Consider the following 23,310-nt stretch of genomic DNA (forward strand, 5'->3'; position numbering starts at 1 on the left):
GGAGGAGATAATGTTTCTAATTAATATAGATCACTTTTTATTTTTTTACTTTTTTGCTATTTTCCTTACAGCACTTACTACATCTCTGTCCTTATGTGTGTTTCATCTTTTTATTCCTCACCAGCCTGGGGTCATAGCATTCTTCATCACTGTTTTATCCATAGCATCAACAGCAGTAGCCATCATATAAAAAATAACTGAACCAATGAACGTCCCTTTCTAGTCGGAATGCCATTTATACTTTCTGGACTATTGTAGTAGCACTACTTACACCTGCTGTCACACAGTCCCATTTTTAGTAGCTGCTTCTTCCAATCCATCCCCCTACTGCCTCCTGCTATATTCTTAAGACACAGGCATAATTATGTCACTCATGTCTAAAGCTGAGGAACGCCACCTACCAAATAAAGTCACATTGCTTCATTGAGCCTCATAACCTGGCCTCAACTATACTTTCTATCTTACCTCCCATTATACTAATGCTTTTGTGTCACCTCCACATACCCCGTACTCCACCTGCACCCGAGTGCTCGGGGACGGAAACCCCCTGCATTTTGACATTTCTCTGGGCTTGTTTAGGCTGTTTCCTTGGCCTGGAATATTCTCACCTCTATCTCAGTCCATGGAGATGTTGCTACCTTTCACAGGCCAGCCCTGTGCTAGCTCTTCCAGCTAGTCTTTCCAGGTGCCATCCCACTGAGAACTGACCTCTCCGTACCCTACGTTCTCTTCACACAGGATTCAATCATGCCATCTTGTCAGTGCCATGGCAGCTTTGGATTACAGTTATTTCTTTCCTTCTGTTTCCACCATTATTGATGGTGATTGAAGATATGGAACATGTCAATTTTTTGTGTACTTCCTACACTATCTAGTATAGTAGTATTTCCCAACTCTTTCAACGTAAGTGGTGGTGTTTTTATGGTCTGGTGGAATAAAGCGTTGAGGTTGCTCATATTTAGAGGTGACTGTTCAGAGGACAGTAGCTGCTTCATGTCCCACTAGTGCAGCCTCAGTGCTAAGGGGATTCATGGGTCAGGATATTTATGGCACATTTATACACACCTGTGCCACTTGCACCAACCAGAACACTTTGGTAAGTGTTTGTTGTATCAAGTTGAATTTTATTATTTTTTTTTTAATTTTTTTTTTAAAGACTTTATTTATTTATTCGACAGAGATAGAGACAGCCAGAGAGAGAGGGAACACAAGCAGGGGGAGTGGGAGAGGAAGAAGCAGGCTCACAGCNAGAGCCTGATGTGGGGCTCGATCCCACAACGCCGGGATCACGCCCTGAGCCAAAGGCAGACGCCCAACCGCTGTGCCACCCAGGCGCCCCAAGTTGAATTTTAAAAAATAAGATAGTTTCTATTATTATACAGTTTTCTAAATTAATTGATGGATTTTCAGTTCTGCTTCTCTCTGTGAAGTCAGTGACTTCAAAATCAATAAGAATGTGTATTTTAATTAGCATTTCTGCATTTCATTAATTTACCTAAGCAGTTATCATTAGTCAATTGTTATATGATATTTTACTTTACCGAATAGTATCTATAGTCAATGCATATTTATCATTTGGATTATTTCAGTTTTTTTTCCTAAGAAAATCTGCATCATTTGAAAATATCCAAAAATGTTTCAGTACACCATCTCTACAATTAAAGGTATGATAATTTTTTAGTTCTTATTATTCAAAGAAAATGTGTATATTTCTAGTAATAATCACTATGATGCTTTTTTTGTTTGCTTTCCTGAAATAATGTAGTCAGTTGATTCATTCAGAATTGATTAAATGTTTGGATTCAAGAGTGTATTTGGCAGCTCCTGTAAAATTTGTTGGTGGCGCCAATTTAAGATTTTCAACAGCTCTTGGGAGTATCTCCTGTTCATAGTTTGACTTTACCTGGTATGTTATAAATCAAGTTATTATGATATTGGCCTACATTTGTACTGGGCTCACAATTTCAAAGCATCTTCATGGATACTATTCCAGTCTGGTCTTGAGTTTTACAGCATTCTGCGAGAAGGAAGGCGAGACAGATATTATCCTTGTTTTATGTGTGAAAAAGCAAAGTTCAGAAAGTGATAAATGGCAGAGCTAGAACTTCGGCCCACACCCTCTCTTACTAAATGCAATGTACTTTCCTCTGCACCAATAATCCACAGGTTTTTGGAGCGGCTGGTTCTTACCCTCCGTGGCAGTGACATCTAGCTTCCAGCTTTTGTTTTCTCTCTGAAATCTTACAAATCTTTCTTGATTCTTTGTTACTTGCTTGTAACTTGCTTTTAACCGGCTTCATATTAGCCTGCTTCCTATGTCATTTCTGACATTCTCTTTTCTTACTGACCTTTTGATTCCTCTGTTTTATATCCCTGTACAATCATACTACCCTTAAGATTTTTTATTGGCCTATAATTGACATAGAGCATTATATTAGTTTTAAGTGTACAACATAATGATTCAATATTTGTATGTATTGCAATATGATTGCCACAATAAGTCTAGTTAACATTCATCGCCAGACATAGTTACACATTTTTTTTCTTGTGATGAGAACCTTTAAGATCTACTCTCTTAGCAAGTTTCAAATATACATACAGTATTTTAGGTATAGTCACTATGATGTGTTACATCCTCAGGACTAATTTATTTTATAATGGAATTTTGTACCTTTTGATCATTATTACCCATTTCATCCATCACCCATTCCTTGCCTCTGGCAACCACCAATCTATTTTCTGTATCTACAAGTTGTTGTTGTTTTTAAGATGCCACATATAAGAGAGATCATGTAGTATTTGTCTTTCACTGTCTGACTTATTTATTTATTTCGCTTAGCATGATGTCCTCAGGGTCCATCCATGTATATATACACACACACACACACACATAACTTTTTTTTTTTTTAAAGATTTTATTTATTTATTCGACAGAGAGACAGCCAGCGAGAGAGGGGACACAAGCAGGGGGAGTGGGAGAGGAAGAAGCAGGCTCATCGTGGAAGAGCCCGATGTGGGGCTCAATCCCACAACACCGGGATCACGCCCTGAGCCGAAGTCAGACGCTCAACCGCTGTGCTACCCAGGCGCCCCTAACATAACATTTTCTTTATCCATTCATCCATTAATGAGCACTTAGATTGTTTCAATATCTTAGCTATTGTGACTAATGCTGTAAGGAATTAGGGAGTGAAGATATCTCTTCAAGATCCTGATTTCATTTCCTTTGGGTATAATAGCCATCCTGACAGGTTTGAGGTGATATCTCGTCGTGTGTGTGTTTTTAAAAAAAATTTTATTTATTTGAGAGAGAGAGACACACAGAGATAGCGAGAAGAGAGCAAGAGCAGAGAGCAGAGGGAGAAGCAGACTCCCTGCTGAGCCTGGAGCCTGATGTGGGGCTCAATCCCAGGACCCTGTAATCATGACTTGAGCTGAGGGCAGACACTTAACCAACTGAGACACCCAGCTGCCCCCTCATTGTGGTTTTGATTTGCATGTCCCTGATGATTACTGATGTTGAACATCTTTTTATGAACCCATTGACCATTTGTATGTCTCTGGGGAAAAAAAAATCCCTATTCAGTTGCTCTGGCCATGTTTTCATTGGATTTTTTGATTTTTTTCCTATTGAGTTGTAAGAATTCCTTATGTATTTTGAATATTAACCCCTTATCAGATAGATGGTTTGCAAATATTTTCCCCATTTTATAGGTTGCCTTTTCATTTTACTGATTGTTTATTTTGCTGTGCAGAAGCTTTTTAGTTTCATGTAGTCCCACTTGTTTATTTTTGCTTTTGTTGTTTGTACTTTTGGTGTCATAGCCAAAAAATCATTACCAAGGCCAATATCAAATAGCCTTTCCCTGTTTTCTTCTAGTTGTTTTATTGTTTAAGAATTAAAATTTTAATCTTTAATTTATTTTGAGTTAATTTTTGTGAGTAGTGTGAGATAGGAGATTTCATTCTTTTGCATATGAATACCTATTTTTCTCAACATAATTTATTGGAGACTGTCATTTCCTCATTGAGTATTTTGTCTTCTTTGTCAAATATTAATTGACCATATACGCATGGGATATTTCTGGACTCTGATTCTGTTCCATTAGTCTATGTGCTGTTTTTATGCCAGTACCATACTGTTTTGACTACTATAGTTTTGTAATAAAGTTCGAATTCTGGAATTGTGAAGCCTCCACGCTTTTTCTTCTTTCTCAGAAGTGCTTTGACTATTCAGGGTCTTTTGTGGTTCCATATGAATTTTAGGATTGTTTTTGCTATTTCTGTAAAAAATGACATTGGAATTTTGGTAGGGATTGTATTGAATCTATTAATGGCTTTGGTAGTGTGGACATTTTAAAATACTCGTTTTTCTGATTTATGAGCATGAAATATCTTTCATTTATTTGTGTCTTCAGTTTCTTTCATCATTGTATTCTAACTTTCCATATACAAATCATTCACCTCTTTGAATAAATTTATTCCTAATTTTATTATTTTTGATGTTATTAGAAATGGAATTACTTTATTTCTTTTTCAGATAATTCATTGTTAGTGTACAAAAATGCAACTGAGTTTTGTATGTTGATTTTGTAACCTACAGGTTTACTGAATTCATTAATTAGTTCTAACAGTTTTTTGGTGGCGTCTTTGGAGTTTTGCCTATATAAGATTATGTCATCTGCAAATAAAATTGTCAGAGATAATTTTACTGCTTCCTTTCTAATTTGAGTGCCTGTTTTCCAAATTGCTTTGGTTAAGACTTCCAGTACTAAGTAAAAGTAGCAAGAGTGAGTATTCTTGTCTTGTTCCTGATCTTAGACACAGTGAGAGAGGGAACACAAGCAGGGGGAGTGGGAGAGGGAGAAGTAGGCTTCCCACTGAGCAGGGAGCCAGATGGCGGATGCTTAATGACTGACTCACCCAGACACCCCAAGTTTTCAGTCTTTTACTGCTGATCATGATATTAGCTGTGGGTTTGTAGTATATGGACTTTATTATGCTGAGGTATGTTCCTTCTATACCAAATCTATGGAGAGTTTTTATCATGAGAGAATGTTGAATTTTGTCAGATGCTTTATCTATATCTATTGAAACAATCATACATGGTCTTTATCTTTCATTCTTTTAATATGGTTTGTTACATATATTGATTTGTGTATGTTGAATCATCTTTCATCTGAGAGATAAATCCCACATGATCATGTTGCATGATCCTTTTAACGAGCTCTTGAGTTCAGTTTGCTAGTATTTCTTGAGTACTTTCCATTTGTATTAAACAGGGATATTGAGCTGCAGTTTTTTCTTTTTTTTATAATAATTTTTTATTATGTTATGTTAGTCACCATATAGTATATCCTTAGTCTTTGATGTAATGTTCCATGATTCATTATTTGTGTATAACACTCAGTTGAGCTGCAGTTTTCTTGTAGTGTGTGTGTGTGTATACATATACATACATATACACACATATATAAATAATGGAATATTAACTATAAAAAAAGAAGGAAATTTTACCTTTTGTAAGTAGGTAGTTGTAATAATGGCTGGACCTTGGGATATTATGCAACATGACAGAGAAAGAGAAATACTGTCTGTTCTCATTTATACGAGGAATCTAAAAAAGTTGAACTTATAGAAACATAGAGTAGACAGTGGGGCTACAATGGAGAGGAGAGGATTGAGATGGTGGTCAGAGGATACAAACTTCCAGTTATAGGATACATAAATTCTGTGGTTCTAATGTACAGCATGGTGACTATAATTAACAATACTGTATACACTTGAAAGTTGTTAAGAGTGTAGATCTTAAATGCTATCACCACACAAAAACAATGGTAGTTGTGTGAGGGGATGGAGGTGTAAACTAACCTTGTTGTAGTAATCATTTCACAATATATACATGTATCATATCATCACCCTGTATACCTTAAACTTATGTATGTGTCAATAATATTTCAGTAAAGGTGGGAAAGAACCCCAAATGCATTCTGGTAGCTCTGCTTTATAATTATAGATTCTGTCAGTGATTCACTCCTGAGTGTTCGACAGAACTGCATATGGCCTCTCTGTGTAATTCATATCTAGTCAGCAAGTGGGGAGTATGAGTATCTTATGTTCTACTTTTTTTTCAGGCACATGTTTTCCTGAGATATATATATACCACATCCACATACATATATGCCTATATTTCTTGATATAGACCTATATTATACATACATATATTCTATAGTCTCTGTATTACCCTGTTCTCTATTCTAATTATATAGTGAGTTAATATAGTTTTTTGAGATCGGGGAAGTATGGTAAAAGTTATGGAGGGTCAATATCTCTATTGTACTTTAGTATATCTTAAAGAATATAACTAGCTTGTGTGAAATTGTTATGTTTGGAATTTGGGCCTAACTTCACTATAAAGAAAAACATTTGTATAACAAATTATTATTTATTAGCAAACTCAAATGCAGTTAATTTATTGACAATGGCTCAATAAGCTGGAAATGCTGTATCAAAGGATTGGAACTAATCTCTTTTATTAATGATGAGTTGTTAGAATTTCAAGTCTAATGCATAGTTATTGCAAATTATTTATAATTATTAGTATATTATAATATTGGTATTATTAAAAATTAAGTTGATTCTCTGATGATTAGATAAAAGAAATATTAGGTTGGAGTTCTGTTCTTAAGCTTGTAAATATTGAATTGAAAATTATTGTAGAGGATACTTGAATACTATTGTATAGAAATTCAGTGTTGTTAAAGTGCTTTTGAAAATAGACTCACAAATTCGTTTTATAAGATAAGGCATTTTAATATTTTTTACCCATTCTACCAATTTTTTTTCATTAAAAGTAAAAGTAGAGTATATATTTTATTTGAATATGTAAAGAACATTCTCTTTTAATTAGGAATATATAAAATCACAGTTAATGCATATCTACTTTTGTGTTATTTTTATGTAGCTAACAAAATGTCACATAACCAAAGTATCTTACTTTGGTTTAGCCAGCCTACTATTAACTTTATAGGCTGACTTTGAAAAACATCAAGAATACCATTTAAAATTTTCAACAAGTGACCAAACTACATTAATAATAATTGTAACTGAATTAGTTTAAAACATATAGCAACTAATTTGATTCTAAGTTTTTCTATCTTTGTTTCCTTGCTAATAAGAGAGTAAAATCTGCAGTTGAATTGAAGAAGGAGGAGGCCACAACTCCAATAAAGATTAAGGATGACATGCAAAGCAATGTAAAAGACATGATATTTCAGAAAGTAAAGCAGTTGGAGCATAGAATGACTCAGAAAAATGAAACTGAGGAACCCTCTGAGAAAGAAAATATAGATACCATCTTAGATAACATGCAGGAGGGAAGGAGTTTGAGAGATCTGTCTCTCTCTCTCATTGAAGCATCTAAAAAAGCTGGCCTTAGTTATATTGTTTATCCCAAGAAAAAGAAGACAAGACTGAAGAAAAGACTGAAGCTCAGTAAACTTGCAGCCGTGTATGATGAATTATCCAAGCCTCCAAAAGTTCTTCAAAGGTCTTATTTAATCAATAATTGTTGTAGTTTATGAAATGTATTGTGGTTTTGGCCTTAATCTTATTAGTTCACTAACTCAAGTTGTTATTATTTTATTCAGCATTGAAAATATGTTAAACTCTTAGCTGAAGGAGAATCCCTTACTTTTTAATATATGGGTATATAAATATACTGATTTAAACCAATACACTGGTTTAAACTATATTTTAAAGTTGGGGCTGACTTATGGACATGAAGTAAAACTAAGTCAATTTGATAGTTTAATGAAATCTTTCAATGGAAAGAAATAAAATCTACTAAGTTATTTTTCTGAAGTGATTTAACACCAAAAAGCAACCTCTGCTCCAAACAAACGTCACCCATTGAGAAGTTGAAATAGATTGCTGAGATTTAACTGTTTTTAAATTTGAGCTTAATGAATTGAGTAATCTAGTTAAAGTGTTTTTGTATGTTGTGTGAGCCCTTATTCAGGGATCAACATGTAGAAATTATTAATTTTTCTCCTTACTTCTTTTAATATGGTTTGTTACTTAGAAGTAAGGAGTAACATGCTGGAGCATGTTTGAAAATGTGCAAGGACCTGGGGCGCCTGGGTGGCTCAGTCGGTTGAGCATCTAGTTCTTGATTTCTGCTCAGGTCATGATCTCAGGGGCGCGAGATGGAGCCTGGTGTTGGGCTTCTCGCTTAACGGAGAGTCGGCTTAAGATTCTCTCTCACCCTTTGCCCCTCCCCCTATTTTCGCGATCTCTCTTCCTCTCTCTAAAATAAATAAATAAATAAATCTTTAAAAAAATGTGCAAGGACCTAAGATGACAGCAATTGAAGTTCCAAGTATGCTCATATTGAAGTGTTCAGGGTGTAACTTTCTTATAACTGAAGGGTTGTGCAAAATAGTTTGCAAAAAGCTCTGGGCTTTATTTCTCTTTAGATATCCTCAGATGACAAAGAATTCATTAAATTTATGCCCTTTTGAAAAGTAAAGACTTTCCTGTTGATAAGAAAGTCATTAGTGTTTTGTTTACTTCATTATTATAAAGATTTGCTGGTTCTGAAAAAGGGTTAAATTAATGATGTTCTGTTGTGGTGACTTATTGTCCCTGAAAAGACTTGGGAACGTCTATGTAAGCATGAGTGACAGTGGAACAGAGACTGACCGTAGGGGAGATGCCATTCACGTCCTGAGTTCCCCACATGCTACTTATGCTTGGGTTTTCCCTGAAACAAGTATGTGGGGCTGTTTTTGTTAGCTCCTCTTTAGAAAACTTCAGATAGGTTTTCCTAAGTTGACGAATGTTTTTGGTAAGAACCAGAAATTTGCTTCTACATTTTTAAATATATTTTATATATATTCAAAGCATATGACTCTTTGCTTATACATTTTAAAATATATTTCAAAGCATATGACTCTTTATCCTAGAGAGGATAAAACACGGCACCATTCTGGCTATGACCTAAGTGACTTCTATCTCTGTAAAGCAGGTGAAACACTATTTTGGTGTGGTATTTTACTGCATTCTGATTCTTTATCACTTTGAATATAAAGTTTCACCATTGAAAGAGATTTATTTGCCTTTTAACAACTGAATTTGAAATTTGTATATGTGGCCAACAGGTGTGATAGGATGTGCCTTTCGGTGGAGGCAGTAAAACAAACTATGGAAGTATTTGTCTAGGATAATATATTAGTACAGCTTTCCTAACTTCTTTTTAAAAAAATCTTAATCTAAAATAATTTAGCACAAAAGTGTAGCTATAAAATCATTGTTATTTTAAAACAGGTTTATGGAGGAACCTTAAAAAATAATTTTATTCCTATGGTTTGAAATCTTTTTTCACTAATCTTAACATGGTTAACACAGAATTATGCTTCTTACCATTTTATATCTGACCTTTAAGCTTGTTTAATTATACTCACTCTTGCTGGCTCCCTCAAATGGTTAGGAGCAGACTGTGTATGGACTCATATATCAAGTCAAAGCCTGACTGGGGAAAGTAACTCCTGCCAAAGTCTGTTTGGGCTGATTAAAAACCCACACCCATGCGTTTTCTGTCAGTCCCTTTACTATAGGTTACCCCTGTTGCCTGCCCCCTCATCTAGGTCATGGCAGGATGCCATGTGTCTGTAGTAACTTTGTTGCTTCACCATTTCTTTGGAAGTTTCCTTCTGCTTTGGTCTCTGAATCCAATACTGGTGGACCAGCCAGTGAGGGACTAGCAGAGACCTTCTTCAGCAGCTCACTGATGTATCAGGAAGCTGTGTTTGTTCATGGCTCCTGGCCCACCTTGACTCCCTTGTACTCGTTGCCTTCTCTCTGACCTGGACTTCTGTGACTTGTTAGCCTCTCAGATCTCTGCCAGTGTTCTGTCTTCCAGGATTGAGTAACATACTTGATCTGAGATCCAGGCCAGCCCTTTTGCTATTAGCTCTCCTATCTCTGTGAACGCACTGCCTTCTTCCACTTCTAGAATAACTGGCCATGGTCCTGACTTCCACTCTCAAAACTTCCAAACTTGACTAGCTCCTGAAAGTGAATCTGTAGTCTCAAGTCTGATTTTCTTGGCCCATCTTGCTGCTGCTACACCCCCAAGAGAAGCAGAATTTATTTCCCCCACAAGCAGTAGATGACATATTTTCCTTGTGCTGTTAATCTGTAATTTCCCCAATGGTCTGGTATTGCTTTTGATATACTATCTTGGTGTATGGTGGTATAGGATGGAATGGGGCAGTTACAGAGATTTCCACTTGTTCCTTACCACTATTATCTTCTTCAGTGTATAGTTTATGGAGTTATTAAGTTGATTCATTCCTACTGCACTTTCTGGGACTAGGAAAATTATCTCAGGACGGTTCCATGTCTCACTAGATTCTGTTAGATGGTTTCAGGTCAAGATTCTTTATAATACTTGACTTTCATAATTCCCTAATTTGGCTGTTGACTTCAGTGGCATCCACAATGGGTATCTGTGGATCAGCATAAATTTAGGGTATTTAATAATTCCCAGAAGGTTTGGGTGTTTCCTCTTTTCTAGACCTTTGGAAATTTGGGGGAAAATTCATTAAATACATCAAGGCCACATTGCAAGATCCTTCCTCAGCAGGACCTGGTCTGGCCTTCCCATCAGGTGAGAGGTTTTAGATATGAACTGGCTGAGGTCTGAGAGCTGCATAAGAGGTTGTAAAACCCCACAATAGCTGGTTAGGCTTATGCCCAGAAGACCTGAAACTTTTTCATCTGTGTAAGTCAAAGAACACCTTAGCAGGCTGCCCATCTACCTCACTTTCTGAGGACTTGCAGTCACTTAGCTATTGCCACAGATCCCTATAAGTTCAAATTGTGCCTGGGGCACCTAAATGGCTCTGTTGGTTAGGCGTCTCACTCTTGGTTGTGGCTCAGGTCCTGATCTCATGGGTCTTGAGATCAAACTCCACATTGGGCTCTGCACTTAGCAGAAGTGTGCTTGGATATTCTCTCTCTCTGCCCCTTCCCCTGCTCTCTTTCTCTTTCTCAAATGAATAAATAAATCTTTAAAAAAATTCTGTCTATCAAATTGCAGTAGAAATCTACACCAGAAATCTATATTTAACGAGTCTTCCAGGTGACTGATGGTAAAGTTTGGGGATCACTCAGAGTATGCTAGGAAGTTCTAGGAAGGCTGCACAGGCTAGGGCTAGCAGCCACTGATCCAAGGCCACCTATGTGGAGGAGGAATGTAGAAGGCTGATGGGTGATAGTTGTAGCTCCAAGAGAGGGTTCAGGAGATCCCAGCTGAGTGACTCTGGGGAGTGCTTAAATTAGATTTGATATAGCATATGAAACAATGTGTCAGTGTAGTCATTGAAAGATATTTATACAGGAGAGGGTTGAGTCTCTCAGAGAGGGAATATGACAATCCCTCAACCAGCCTCTTCTGTCAAGAGCAGATGAGTGGAATTTGGAGATTCGAAATTGTCAGTCTCATTCATGCTTGCTCAAATGTTCACATCCTATAGTTCAGCTTTTTACTCCTTTCCTAGTAGCTTCATTACCTTGGCATACAAGGTTTAGGGAATTTGGGTATTTAATAGGTACTGTTCTTCTCTTTTGGTCTGAAGATGATTCCACAATTTTTATAATCATTACTATTGTCCTCATGACTAAGTGGTAGCTACTTGATTTCCTAATGCCTTGCCTTTCACCTGAACACCATCCCCTGCCAACACTGGCGATAATTTGAGGAGCTTCGAAAGGACCACTTACCATGGATTATTTGTGTCCTATTTTATCCTGGCAGGAAGTTTATCCTAGGAGCCTTCTGTGTGTGTATTTCCTGAGTCTACTTCTGGTACCAATTATTTTATCAGTCAGGGACCAGTAATAAAGAGCATTCTCAATTTAGGATAATTTGAAGAAAGTATAATAAAGGGACAATTTACAAAGATGTCAGGGCAGGGAAACCACAAATGATAATGTAGTAACCTAGGGCTAAAAGTAACAGAGCCATTTTCTACCCTAAGTCTGAGAGGACAAAAGTAGGAGTGATTACTAGAACCTTCAAGAGGAATTGTGTAGAAAGGGTTTCCTTAAAAAAAGTAGTGATCTTTGGTCACTTGATCTTTGGTCAAGGATCATAGCCAGCTTGAGGTGACCCTTCAGGAGGGAGCCAGAGAAATAAATACCTGACTTCACTCTCCTCCTTTCCTCTTTGGGATTTCTAATTGGACATAGCCAATTAGAAGACAGAGAAAAAGGCATTTTATGGATGTAGTCTATACAGATTAATTGCCTGGGCAGAGGGCAAAGTAGAGAAGAGTAGAGATGAATATAGAGGTGGAAATGTCCATTGAAAGCAGATTAGGTATTCTCTTATTCATAGTCTGCTAAAGAAGGGTGAAGTCTGGGACGTTATTTGGTAGTTTACTGTCTAGTTAAATCTTTCCTTCTTCCCATTTCCTCCAAGTTCCTGTGCTCTCCAACCTCTTGGATGGCATTTACTTTCTTACATCAGTTTACCTCCTTAATTCCCCATTGTAATTTCTCTGGTTGGGGGCAGGGGTGTAAATTAAATCTGAAAGGATTGTCAACACCTTATTTCAGTACGGTAAGAAGGCTACAACTTTAGAAAACAATCTTCTGCTTTCATAAACTCTATAGAGTTTCTATATAGATATGGTGCTACAATTTTGATGAATAACAGAAGGACTTGGTTTGCATAAAAATAGCATGTGATTTTATTTTAATAATAGAGAAATAGTAATTTCGTGTGTGGCTGAGTTGATTTATTGATTATAAAAATAATTATATTTCTGTAATTTAAAAATCACTCTTTTATTAACTAGATCAACATCTCATGGGATCCTTCCTGGACAGAGGAAATATTTACTCAAAGTTCCATTATATGAACGTAAACTTCCTTGTCCCAGTCTACCTATGTGTTTAAATTTTGATGAATTTGTTCAAAGTAAGGGAGGAATTCCAGAAAATTGTAACCCTCGAACATGGGTTATTGATATGTTCTCTCATCATAAACATCAGAAGACAGCCACAAAAAAGAAAGTTGTTAAAATATCTATCCATGAAGGCTCGTCTGAAAGAATGGAAGAACCACCAAAAATAGAATTGAGTGATTCTTTGAAGTCTAGTCTTTCTCCAGAAGTTATCAAACATTATGAATCTGAAGTGGAGACCTTGACTAAAGAAATAAATGATAAGAAAAAATATCCTGCATTTGCATATTGTAGGCGTGGAGCTATTTATAGGAAACTGGGAAAGTTACAGAGTGCCATGACAGATATACAGGAAGTAAGTTTTACTTAATCAAAATAACAATATTAACAATTTACACTTATAATTATAATCCTCTCTATGTAATAGTTTATATAATAATTTCTACTAGAATTTTGAACCATGAACATTTGTAATATACATGTGGGATTGTGAAATTATAATTATTGGCATTTTCAATAATTGATATTAAAAACACTGCATTTTGTCAGATTGGAAGGTTTCATTTTATACTATATACATAGAAAGCCACTGGGATCAGTAGTGTTTGTGAAATTTATTTGATAGGATATTTTCCTTTAATAAAACAACTTTAACTGAATTTATACATATATTTTCTAGGCTATATTTTTGGAGCCATTGTTTCTCAATGCCTATTGGCACCGACATTTCATTTATCTCTTTCAAGATAAAATTAATGAAGCTTTGGATGATTTGAATTATATAAATAAATATAATAAAAATAATGCAGGTGGGTTGTCTACACAGTTATATTTTTTATATCTTTACCTAAGCTTTGGTTATTTAGTGGTGTTATAAAGATATGTAAGTTAATAGATACAAATCTCCAAAAATAGTTGTAGCTTTTAAAAGTTAAATTGCATTGTATATATTGGACTTGAATGATCTTACACTTATTTTCAAAATACTCATCATGGCTTGAAAGGCTAATGTCCTTGTGTGCATTATAATAAATTTGTTTCTTACTGCTCATCCCACAAGAAGGATACAAATTTTTTTTTAAAGATGTTATTTATTTATTCGACAGAGATAGAGACAGCCAGCGAGAGAGAGAACACAAGCAGGGGGAGTGGGGGAGGAAGAAGCAGGCTCACAGCGGAAGAGCCTGATGTGGGGCTCGATCCCATAACGCCGGGATCACGCCCTGAGCTGAAGGCAGACGCTTAACCACTGTGCCTCCCAGGCGCCCCAAGAAGGATACAAATTTAACAATTTTTGTTATAGAAGTGATTCATAAAGCTTTTCTTGACCACAAATCTCTGAAACATTGTAGTATTACAACACTTCTTAGTTGGAGGGAAACTACATTTGCCTTTACGTACCATCCTCTAACCTGCTTGAATGGAACCAGGAAACAGAACTTTTTGGGAATGAGAAAATGTCACATTCATCTTTGTATCCCCAGCATGCACAACGTACCCCTAGAATATAACTTGAACTTTATAAATATTTTTTGATCTATGCCTATTTCTGCCAAAGTCCATAAATTTTTGTTTTACTATAAACATTAAAAGAGTGTGAAACACTTCAGATATACAAAAAGGTAAAAGGTAATTTTTGTTACTTAAAACTGAAATTGAAAATTCTTTTAACTATAATGAGTATTTATCAGACTTTGAGAGCAAGTTCTACATTGTTGACGTAGAAAAAAAAACCCTTAAATGGTTAAGAAAGTATAGTAGAGAAACATTATTCTAAGACTACATTTTTAGAGGAAGAGGATTAAAATTTTCATAGTTAATAAAATGACTGTAACACCAAATTTTACCTTTTTAATTTTCTTTAGAGGCATATTTGTCAAAGGCAGAAATTTACAGGAGAAGAAAAGACATTACTTTAGCGATTCTAAACTATACCCAGGCAATTAAGTGCAAGCCCATGGATGCCGACATTTATTTCAGGAGGGGTGAGATGTATGAAATAGCAAACAAATTACTGGCCATTGATGACTTTTCTAAAGTAAGCTGTATTACATATAATGCTGACATTTATATATTTTAGATAATGATATTCTCATCCTGATATTATAGCAAATTATTGAAATTCTTTCATATACATTATATAATCAAAACAAATTTATTATATGTTAGTATCTAGAGCACTCAGTATTGGAATTGATACTAACACCATGTCAATGATTTTTTTTAAATTATTAGTGAATGAAGGAATTTATGTCAAAGAGTTGGGTGTGAGAGCATTGAGACAACTCTGGGAGGGAGGGGCCATGACTTTTCCAGCTTTCTCCTCTTGAAGCATGAAATAGTGGTTAGAGAAACTTTTGAAAATTGCTTCTTCCCTTCAAACAAGAGAAAATTATTTTCCACTTCTTACTCTTGAGACATGGCTGATTCTCTTCTGCAGCAAAACTATCTGCTCTTCAAGAAGCTGTACTCTTTGGCTCATTCATTCACTCACTCACAAATATTTATCGACTAAGACGCTGTACAAGGTAGTGGACACATGTTGGTGAATAAAACAGACGTGTCTTGCTTACATGGAGCCCATAGTTTGAAGGACAGATCCTAAGTAATAAATACATACATAAATGCATAGTTACAATTTATGATGAGTGCCATGAAGGAAATAAAGATGATAGGGAGGGGTAAATGGATATTTAATTATATATTTATATTAGGGAATATCAGGGAATTCTCTTGAAGAAGTAAACTTTTAGCTGAACTGTACTTTGAGGCTAGAGTCAGGCAAAATATTCCCCCGATTGCAGCAGAATTGCAATCTTCATCTCCTGACTTCACTCTAAATTCTAGTTTGTAGTACGATTGAGAATTTAGAAGTTACTGAAATAATTTAGCTTTCCATGTTCCCAACTGCCCTGTTTCTTAATCCATGATGGTAAACCACATACTTGACATTCTTTTGCTTCAAGAGAATATTGTAAGTTTTGGTCACTTCTAAATTAGAAGTGACCAAAAATCTCTTTTGAAATATCTATTCTTGTTCATTTACTCCATGCATTGACTAATGCAGCCACTTGAGGTCAAACAAACTTCAAAATCTTCAGGTTTTTTTTTTCCTCCTGTTTTAAAAATACTCAGTAGTCCTTGTGCTTCCCTTTCCCCCCCCCCCCACTGTCAATAGACAAGGAGTTTACAACAGAGTATACAATGATTTAGTCTGTTTGCTCTTGCCTTGTATGTCAATGTGAAATGAATAAACCAATACCAATTCGTTTCTTCTCACCATTTTAGGGACTAGATTAATACATATTTGATTTGATTGAGTCAGCCTTGATGTGGTCTAATACGTATCATCTTTAATTGGGATAAATGCTGTGATCTATTATATCTTGTTTTTAAAAATATTTTATTTATATATTTATTTGAGAGAGAGAGAGAGAGAGAATGCAAGAGAGCAGGAGGAGGGGCAGAGGGAGAGAGAGAATGTTAAGCAGACTCTGTTCTGACTGTGGAGCCCGACTTGTGGCTTGGTCTAATGACTCTGAGATCACGACCTGAGCCGAAATCAAGAGACAGATGCTTAACTGACTGAGCCACCCAAGCGCTCCAAAGAAGTTTTATCAGTAAAAATTTCAGTGGGCAAAAGCCTTGGCTTCTTATATATGCTGTCTTTTTTTTTTTTCTCCCTCAGAAAACCTTCTCTTTTTAGAATTTGATAATAAATGCTCTTCCTAAAGATATGGTCTTTAAAGATCTATTTATTTATTTATTTGTGAGAGAGAGAGAGCGAGCCCCACTTGGGGCTGGATCTCACAACCCTGAGATCATGACCTGAGCCGAAACCAAGAGTCAGATGCTTAACGGACTGTGCCACCCAGGTGCTTCTAAAGACGTGGTCTTTAAATGCAAATTTGAAAGTTTAGGCATCTTAGTTAGCTTTTATGTAATCTGAAGTTAAAAAATGTAGTTGTCCATTTAATTTGCTATGAGATTATGTACTTTTCTTGTGTTTTTTGTTTTTTCATTATGTGATATGTTTTTGTGCCTCCTTTCTACCCCTCCCCCCATTTAGTGTATTTTTTATGATCCCAAAAGAACAGATGCATTATTGAAACGTGGGACATTTTACTATGAAAATGAAAACTGGATTTCAGCCATACAAGATTTTACAGCTCTATTAAATATAGATCCCCAAAATTCTCAAGCCAGGTAAGAATTATTTTAGATGTGATTTTTGAAATTATTATTTTTAAAAAATACATTCCCAGGAAAGAAAATTGCTTGAAATACATCAGACAGCTCTTTAGAAATAGTGAAGTCAATTTTCACTGCTACCAGTGAATGAAAATCTTTACCTATATCCTAACACTAGTGGGTAATTTAATAGGCATGAAGTGACAATTTAGAGTTGTTTCATTTATATTTCCTAAATGCTAGTTACATTATCAATTTTTAAAATAATTGGCCTATTTTTTTTCTTTAAATTTCTTTTCATATCCTTTTTATTAGCTGAGCACAGAGATTTGTTTATATAGATTTCTGTAATATCTTATTATAACTTCAATAATAAACTTTGTTTTTCCAAACTTGTGGTGCATAATACAGTTCTCATTTTGTTGCTTTTCTTTTCATCTTTTCTTGTTTTGAAGAGATTTAAAATGTGTATATAGTCATACCTGCTCATTTTTTCACTCACAATTTGTTCAAGATTGAAATTTTTTATAGTAACATGAAACATGAATCCAGAAAAGTGTACAAATGTACAACTTAATGACTTATCACAATGTAAATACCCATGTAACGATTACGGGTCAAGAAACATTTCCAGCAGCCTAGATACCCCTTTGTGCCTTTGCCTCCCCCAGAGAGTAACCACTGTCCTGGCTTCCATTTTAATCACGTCCTGGTAGTTCTTTATAGTTTCATCACATTAGTATGTGTTCCTAAACACTCTTAGTTTAGTTTTGCCTGTTTTTTTTAACTTTATATGAGTAGAATCATGTGGTGATACTCTTCCTATGTCCAGCACTTGCTTCTTCACCTTGCACTTTGATGTTATGAAGATGACTTCTCTCCTTAAACCACATGAACTGACCTCTGCGAGCTTCAGATTTTCCTTCTGCAGCTTCCCACCTCTCTCAGCCTCCACAGAATTGAAGAGAGTTAGGGCCTTGACCTGGATTAGTTTTAGCTTAAGGGAAGGTTGTGGCTGGTTTGGTTTTCTATCTAGACCACTCAGATTTCTCCATATCAGAAATAAGGCGTTTCACTTTCTTATCATTCATGCGTTCACTGGAGTAGCACTTTTAATTTCCTTCAAGAACTTTTCCTTTGCACTCACAACTTGCCTAAACTGTTCGGTGCTAGAACTCTTGCACCAAAAAGCATCAAATTAGTTGGAGAAGAACAAGAAGATTAATTCAAGGTATTGTAAGATGGTACAATCTTATGGAAGACGTTATATACTACTTTAGAGAACTTGGTCTCCGTCCATTGCCGATAGGGTTTTGTTAAAAGTTTTTGAGAAAAGAGATCTTTATTACCTGATGATAAATCTTATTACTCTTGAGCTAGGAATGGAGTAACATAGTAGCACAGGTGTGAGCTGATGAGGATCTGACGTATGAGGCAGTGGAAACAAAATAAAGATGTAAAAGTCAGTGTGTTTGAAGAATTGACATGACTTAATGGCATCTTACAAAAATATTACTAAAGGTTCATTCTGTAAATTTTAAGTTTGGAATTATGTATATGCTGAAATATAATTAGGATTATTCTTAACAAAGAGAAATAATTAAAAATAAATATAAAATTCTTGTATTCATTAGAAAATAAATAAGACATCTCTTAAAGACGGGGCAAAAACCTTTTTGCTGCAGGATAAAATATTTTGGGTTTCAGGATGCTTATTTTTTTTTTTTTTTAAGATTTTATCTATTTTAGAGAGAGAGCATGAGTAGGGCAGGGGGAGATGAAGAGGGGCAAGCAGACTCCCTGCTGAGCTGAGTGTGGAGCCCAATGTGGGGCCCCTCTTGGGGCTCGGTTGGAGATCAGGATCTGAGCCAAAGTCACTCTTAACTGACTGAGCCACCCAGGTGCCCCTCTGGATGCTTAGTGCTTTTGAAAGACCTTGTTACCAATCTGCCAACATACTGGCTGCACTCTTTTCTCCAAGTTATCATTGGTTTCATAATATAACTTTCTGGAACATCTCTTTATCTCCCCTTCTTCCCCCCTCCAAACTGGATTTAACTTCTTCACAGCAGGTAACCTACTAGCTTATTATGCCTGTTTTTTCCTTAATTGTCTATTTTATTTCTAAAAGCTGATTTGCTTTAAATTATTAAATGACTGAAAATAGAGTTTTCAGGAATTGATATAGGTCAATGATAATTTCAAAATTGGAGTTAAAAGTTAATAGAGATAAAATCCAATCACACAACTGATGAAATACACTTCATCCATGTAAAGCAGCCTCCCATTTATTTGGGTGTATCTTCAGTGCAGGGAAAAATCTAACAACTCCACTCCCTGAGACCCATTTCCTTCAAAATGAATTACTTGGTTTTTCTAGCGAACAATGTTATACAAATTAAAGTCTAACATTTTGGGTACTCAAATAATAAAAATAAATCTCATATTTATTTTATTGACACACCTCCCTGCTAAGTGCAAGAAATATGATAAAGTTACTAAGCATATAATTAGAATATAGCATGTTATTAAGCATATAATTATATATCAATAATAAAGTATAATTGATTTATTTATAAAAAGTTTTTTGGTTTTTTTTTTTTTTTTTTTTTTTTTGCTCTTAACATCATCACAACTTTTTTGCTTCAAGAGAATATTGTAAGTTTTGGTCACTTCTAAACTAGAAGTGGAAATAATCAATAAGTGGAAATATTTGTACTTGTTATTCAAATACAAAATTAGTTGTAAATGTTTAGCAAAAAGAGAAAATGTGTATTTTGCAATACGTAGTAAAGTGAATTTTTTTCTTTTTCTAGGACGTACAGAGGAAGAGCATATTTTAAACGGCAATTTTATAAGCAAGCAACTCAAGATTTTTCTGCTGCAATTCACTTAGATCCTAATAACTGGTTAGCTTTGTATTATAGAGCCTGCTTATTTAGAAAGAGCAGCCCTTTTAGAGCACTACGGGATTATAGCGTTTCAGGTACTTCACCTTTAACTGCACATACATAGGAATTTGATCTGAAGTTCAGTTCACTTTCATAGAATGTAATATTAATATGGGGTGATTAATATGCTATGTATATTTTATGTGGTTATATGTTAATATATATTTATATAATATATATTTTCATATATATTTACAAGCTACAGTGGTTTAGCTGAAAGTATTCCTGTATGCCCTTTTAGTGAATGTGAATGTGTTTGTACTTACATGTGTGTGTACATTTGGCAATGGGAGAATATCATATTAAAGACATCTCTTTCTATATTTTGAATTCTGAGGTTATTTCTTGAAATCCAGGTCTATTTTTTAGTTGGCTTTCTAAAATAGCAATGAATTTTCCTGGTGGGCTGTGTCCTATTCCATAGGTCCAGCCCACTGATTAGTCAAATTCAGAGTTTTTTAACCCTTAAACTAAAAACGAACTTTGAAAATCCTTAGTGATAGGATGCCAATAGTTAGAAGTGGCCATTTCCTCTTTACTCTATATCAGTATGTTCTTTTTTTTTTTAAAGATTTTATTTATTTATTCAACAGAGATAGAGACAGCCAGCGAGAGAGGGAACACAAGCAGGGGGAGTGGGAGAGGAAGAAGCAGGCTCATAGCGGAGGAGCCTAATGTGGGGCTCGATCCCATAACACCGGGATCACGCCCTGAGCCGAAGGCAGACGCTTAAACGCTGTGCCATCCAGGCGCCCCCTATATCAGTATATTCTTGGTATATAAATATGCCCAGTACAATTCCAGGCATAGAGTAAGTGCTCAGTAAACAGTCCCCAGCCGAATAAATCAGCCTAATGTGATTGGATAATTCTAGCCAGAGACCAACATTCCAAACATGGCTGTGTTCCCCTGGGTACAAAGCGCTAGGACCCCATCATTCTAGGTGGGGCAGTGTCTAGAGATTAAGAGACAACTAGACTCTTATAAAGAGAATTGCATAGCTCCTCAAGGAAGGCAATATAAGATGATTGCCTTCTGAGGCCTCCCTTCCGTGAATCCTCAAATAAGATAACTCAAAGTCCATTTTATGTGCTGAGAGGAGTCTGGTGCTCTCCCTTCTATTTCCAAGGATTTTTGGAAGGGAGGACTAAGTTAATTTTTTTGTTTAATACTCTTGTAATCTTTGCAGCTAATTTCTGCTCTCCCATTGATTCTCCATTTTTGCTCATCCACACAATTCTGTGGTTACTGTTCATGAACATCTTGGGATTTGGAGGATAAATTTAGCAGAGACAATTTAAATTTGAAAGGCAAGCACACCCCTATTTCCTTGAATTTTATTTCTCTCTGTCAGCCCTGTCCACCTGCCATCTGGCTAAACTCCTTTCTCTTCGTTCATCTCTAAAAGCCTGTTTCTTATACTTCCCTCTTCTCCAAGTTGTGGACTCCTCATTCCCTCTGTTCTAGACTATCACAATAATACAAAATCCCTGTTATTTAATTATTCAGAGCAGACAAGCTTGATTTTTGGCTTTAATCCTTTTCTGTAGGCTAGCCTAAAGAGTTTTATCTTCCACAATCAAAAAAGACCCTTAAGATATTTTTCCAAATAATAATAATAATAATATCTAACATTTATTCGGCATTTTACTACTTGCCAAACACCATTCTAAATGTTATATATAGGCTGTCTCAATTAATATGCAGAATAATGCTATGAGGTAGGTATTATTTTCATCCCTGATGAAGAAAAGTGAAGCACAAAGAAGTGAAGTAATTCTAACATTTTTTTCCTTAGGAAGAATTTTTAAATTTTCCTAGAGTAACCACCAAAACTGCAGCTGACTTGCTCCTTGCTAACCAAGCATACTGTGGCTGGAGCAGTCAGATTGCCTTCATGTGATTATTTAATATGCGTGATCATTGCTTACACTAGGTATGCTTCCCAAAATCTAGTGCTGTGACTCTTTGTGTCCCAGACTGTGAGCATTAAGCTCATTTTTGGCAAAACTTTCCCTTCTTAGCCAGAAATGGCCTGAGAAGCTTAGAAGACATGGATCAAATGTTGTGGAAAACCCATATAATTCACTAACATGCTTTTGAAAGTGAAGGGAAAATTAGTAAGTGAGGAGACATGAGATGAACTCTAGACCAGTTACAGATGAGAGACATTCATCTGGAGAACTGAGAAGATTCTTTTTGCCCCACACTCCTGTTATTTGGGACATGCATAGTCAAGTTGCCTGTCTTAACTCCAAGTTCTGCTGGCCTTGGAGTAGCCTTTTTGAGCTGCCCTTCCTTGTTGATGAGTAGTATCCCGATCTCTGCCATTTGCCCCAGTCTGGAGTTGTACCAGAGCCTGTTTCACGGCCACTGGCAATGCCTTCCTGATAATTAACAGGCCATCAAGGGCAAGGATGCCCTTCCGACTGCCATCACTGAAGTGAATCAGAGATTAGATTCCATCTTTGCCATTGACTTGCAACATGACTGTGGTCAATGTACCTAGCCCCTTTGTACCTTAATCTCTCCTCTGTGAAGTGAGTGGACTATTTTAGATTACCATCAGGGTTTCTTCCAGTTTTAATGAGTTTTTGAACTTTGATAACCACATTGTTACTTATAAACACATACATTTCTTATGTGAATGCAATTTCTTACTCACCAAATAAATACGCTCATCATAGACGTGTTTTATAAAATGTTAAAATGTAAGAATAAACAATAAGAAGGGTGAAGACTAAAATATAACTCAGATATTTTTGTTCAGAACCTAAATAAGCTATATATTTTTATTTTTAAGCTCTCATAAATGATGGCTATGAGAATCTCGGTTGTTTTCTACATCGGGGCATACTCTATGCAGATCTAAAACTTTGGTTGCTGGCAATCTGTGACTTTGAAACTGTTATTTCTCTTGAAAGGTATGTTTTCCTTTTATTCTTATTGATTTCACTTTTGTATAAAGTTAAGAAAAAAAATGAAAGAAAAAGCCCTTTCCCCCTCATCATTAATAACCTTGTAAAACAATTGTAAAGCCGTCTTAGAAACAGAATGCTGCCTCTGGAAATAAGACTACTTCTAAAGTAAGACCTGTTCCCAACATCGGTTTGCCTCAGATACTTTTGCAAATTTTAGAGATTGAATGCATTTGAGAGGAGTCCAATCTGCAGATGACAATGTGAAGTTATTAA

The 23,310-nt window shown here is 35.7% G+C and overlaps 1 protein-coding gene across 1 annotated transcript in view; it reads left to right on the forward strand.

Moving 5' to 3' along the window:
* Nucleotides 1-23,310, forward strand: part of TTC6 (tetratricopeptide repeat domain 6) — a 162,763-nt gene that overhangs the window by 89,821 nt on the left and 49,632 nt on the right. The window contains exons 9-16 of the mRNA XM_034648624.1: nt 1,590-1,664; nt 7,179-7,549; nt 12,867-13,329; nt 13,654-13,783; nt 14,840-15,012; nt 17,044-17,180; nt 19,982-20,151; nt 22,920-23,040. Of these exons, the coding sequence (XP_034504515.1) occupies nt 1,590-1,664; nt 7,179-7,549; nt 12,867-13,329; nt 13,654-13,783; nt 14,840-15,012; nt 17,044-17,180; nt 19,982-20,151; nt 22,920-23,040 (1,640 nt within the window). The remainder of the gene's footprint in view (nt 1-1,589; nt 1,665-7,178; nt 7,550-12,866; nt 13,330-13,653; nt 13,784-14,839; nt 15,013-17,043; nt 17,181-19,981; nt 20,152-22,919; nt 23,041-23,310) is intronic.

The sequence above is a fragment of the Ailuropoda melanoleuca genome, chromosome 20 (assembly GCF_002007445.2).
Source record: "Ailuropoda melanoleuca isolate Jingjing chromosome 20, ASM200744v2, whole genome shotgun sequence".
In the NCBI taxonomy this organism is placed as follows: domain Eukaryota; kingdom Metazoa; phylum Chordata; class Mammalia; order Carnivora; family Ursidae; genus Ailuropoda; species Ailuropoda melanoleuca.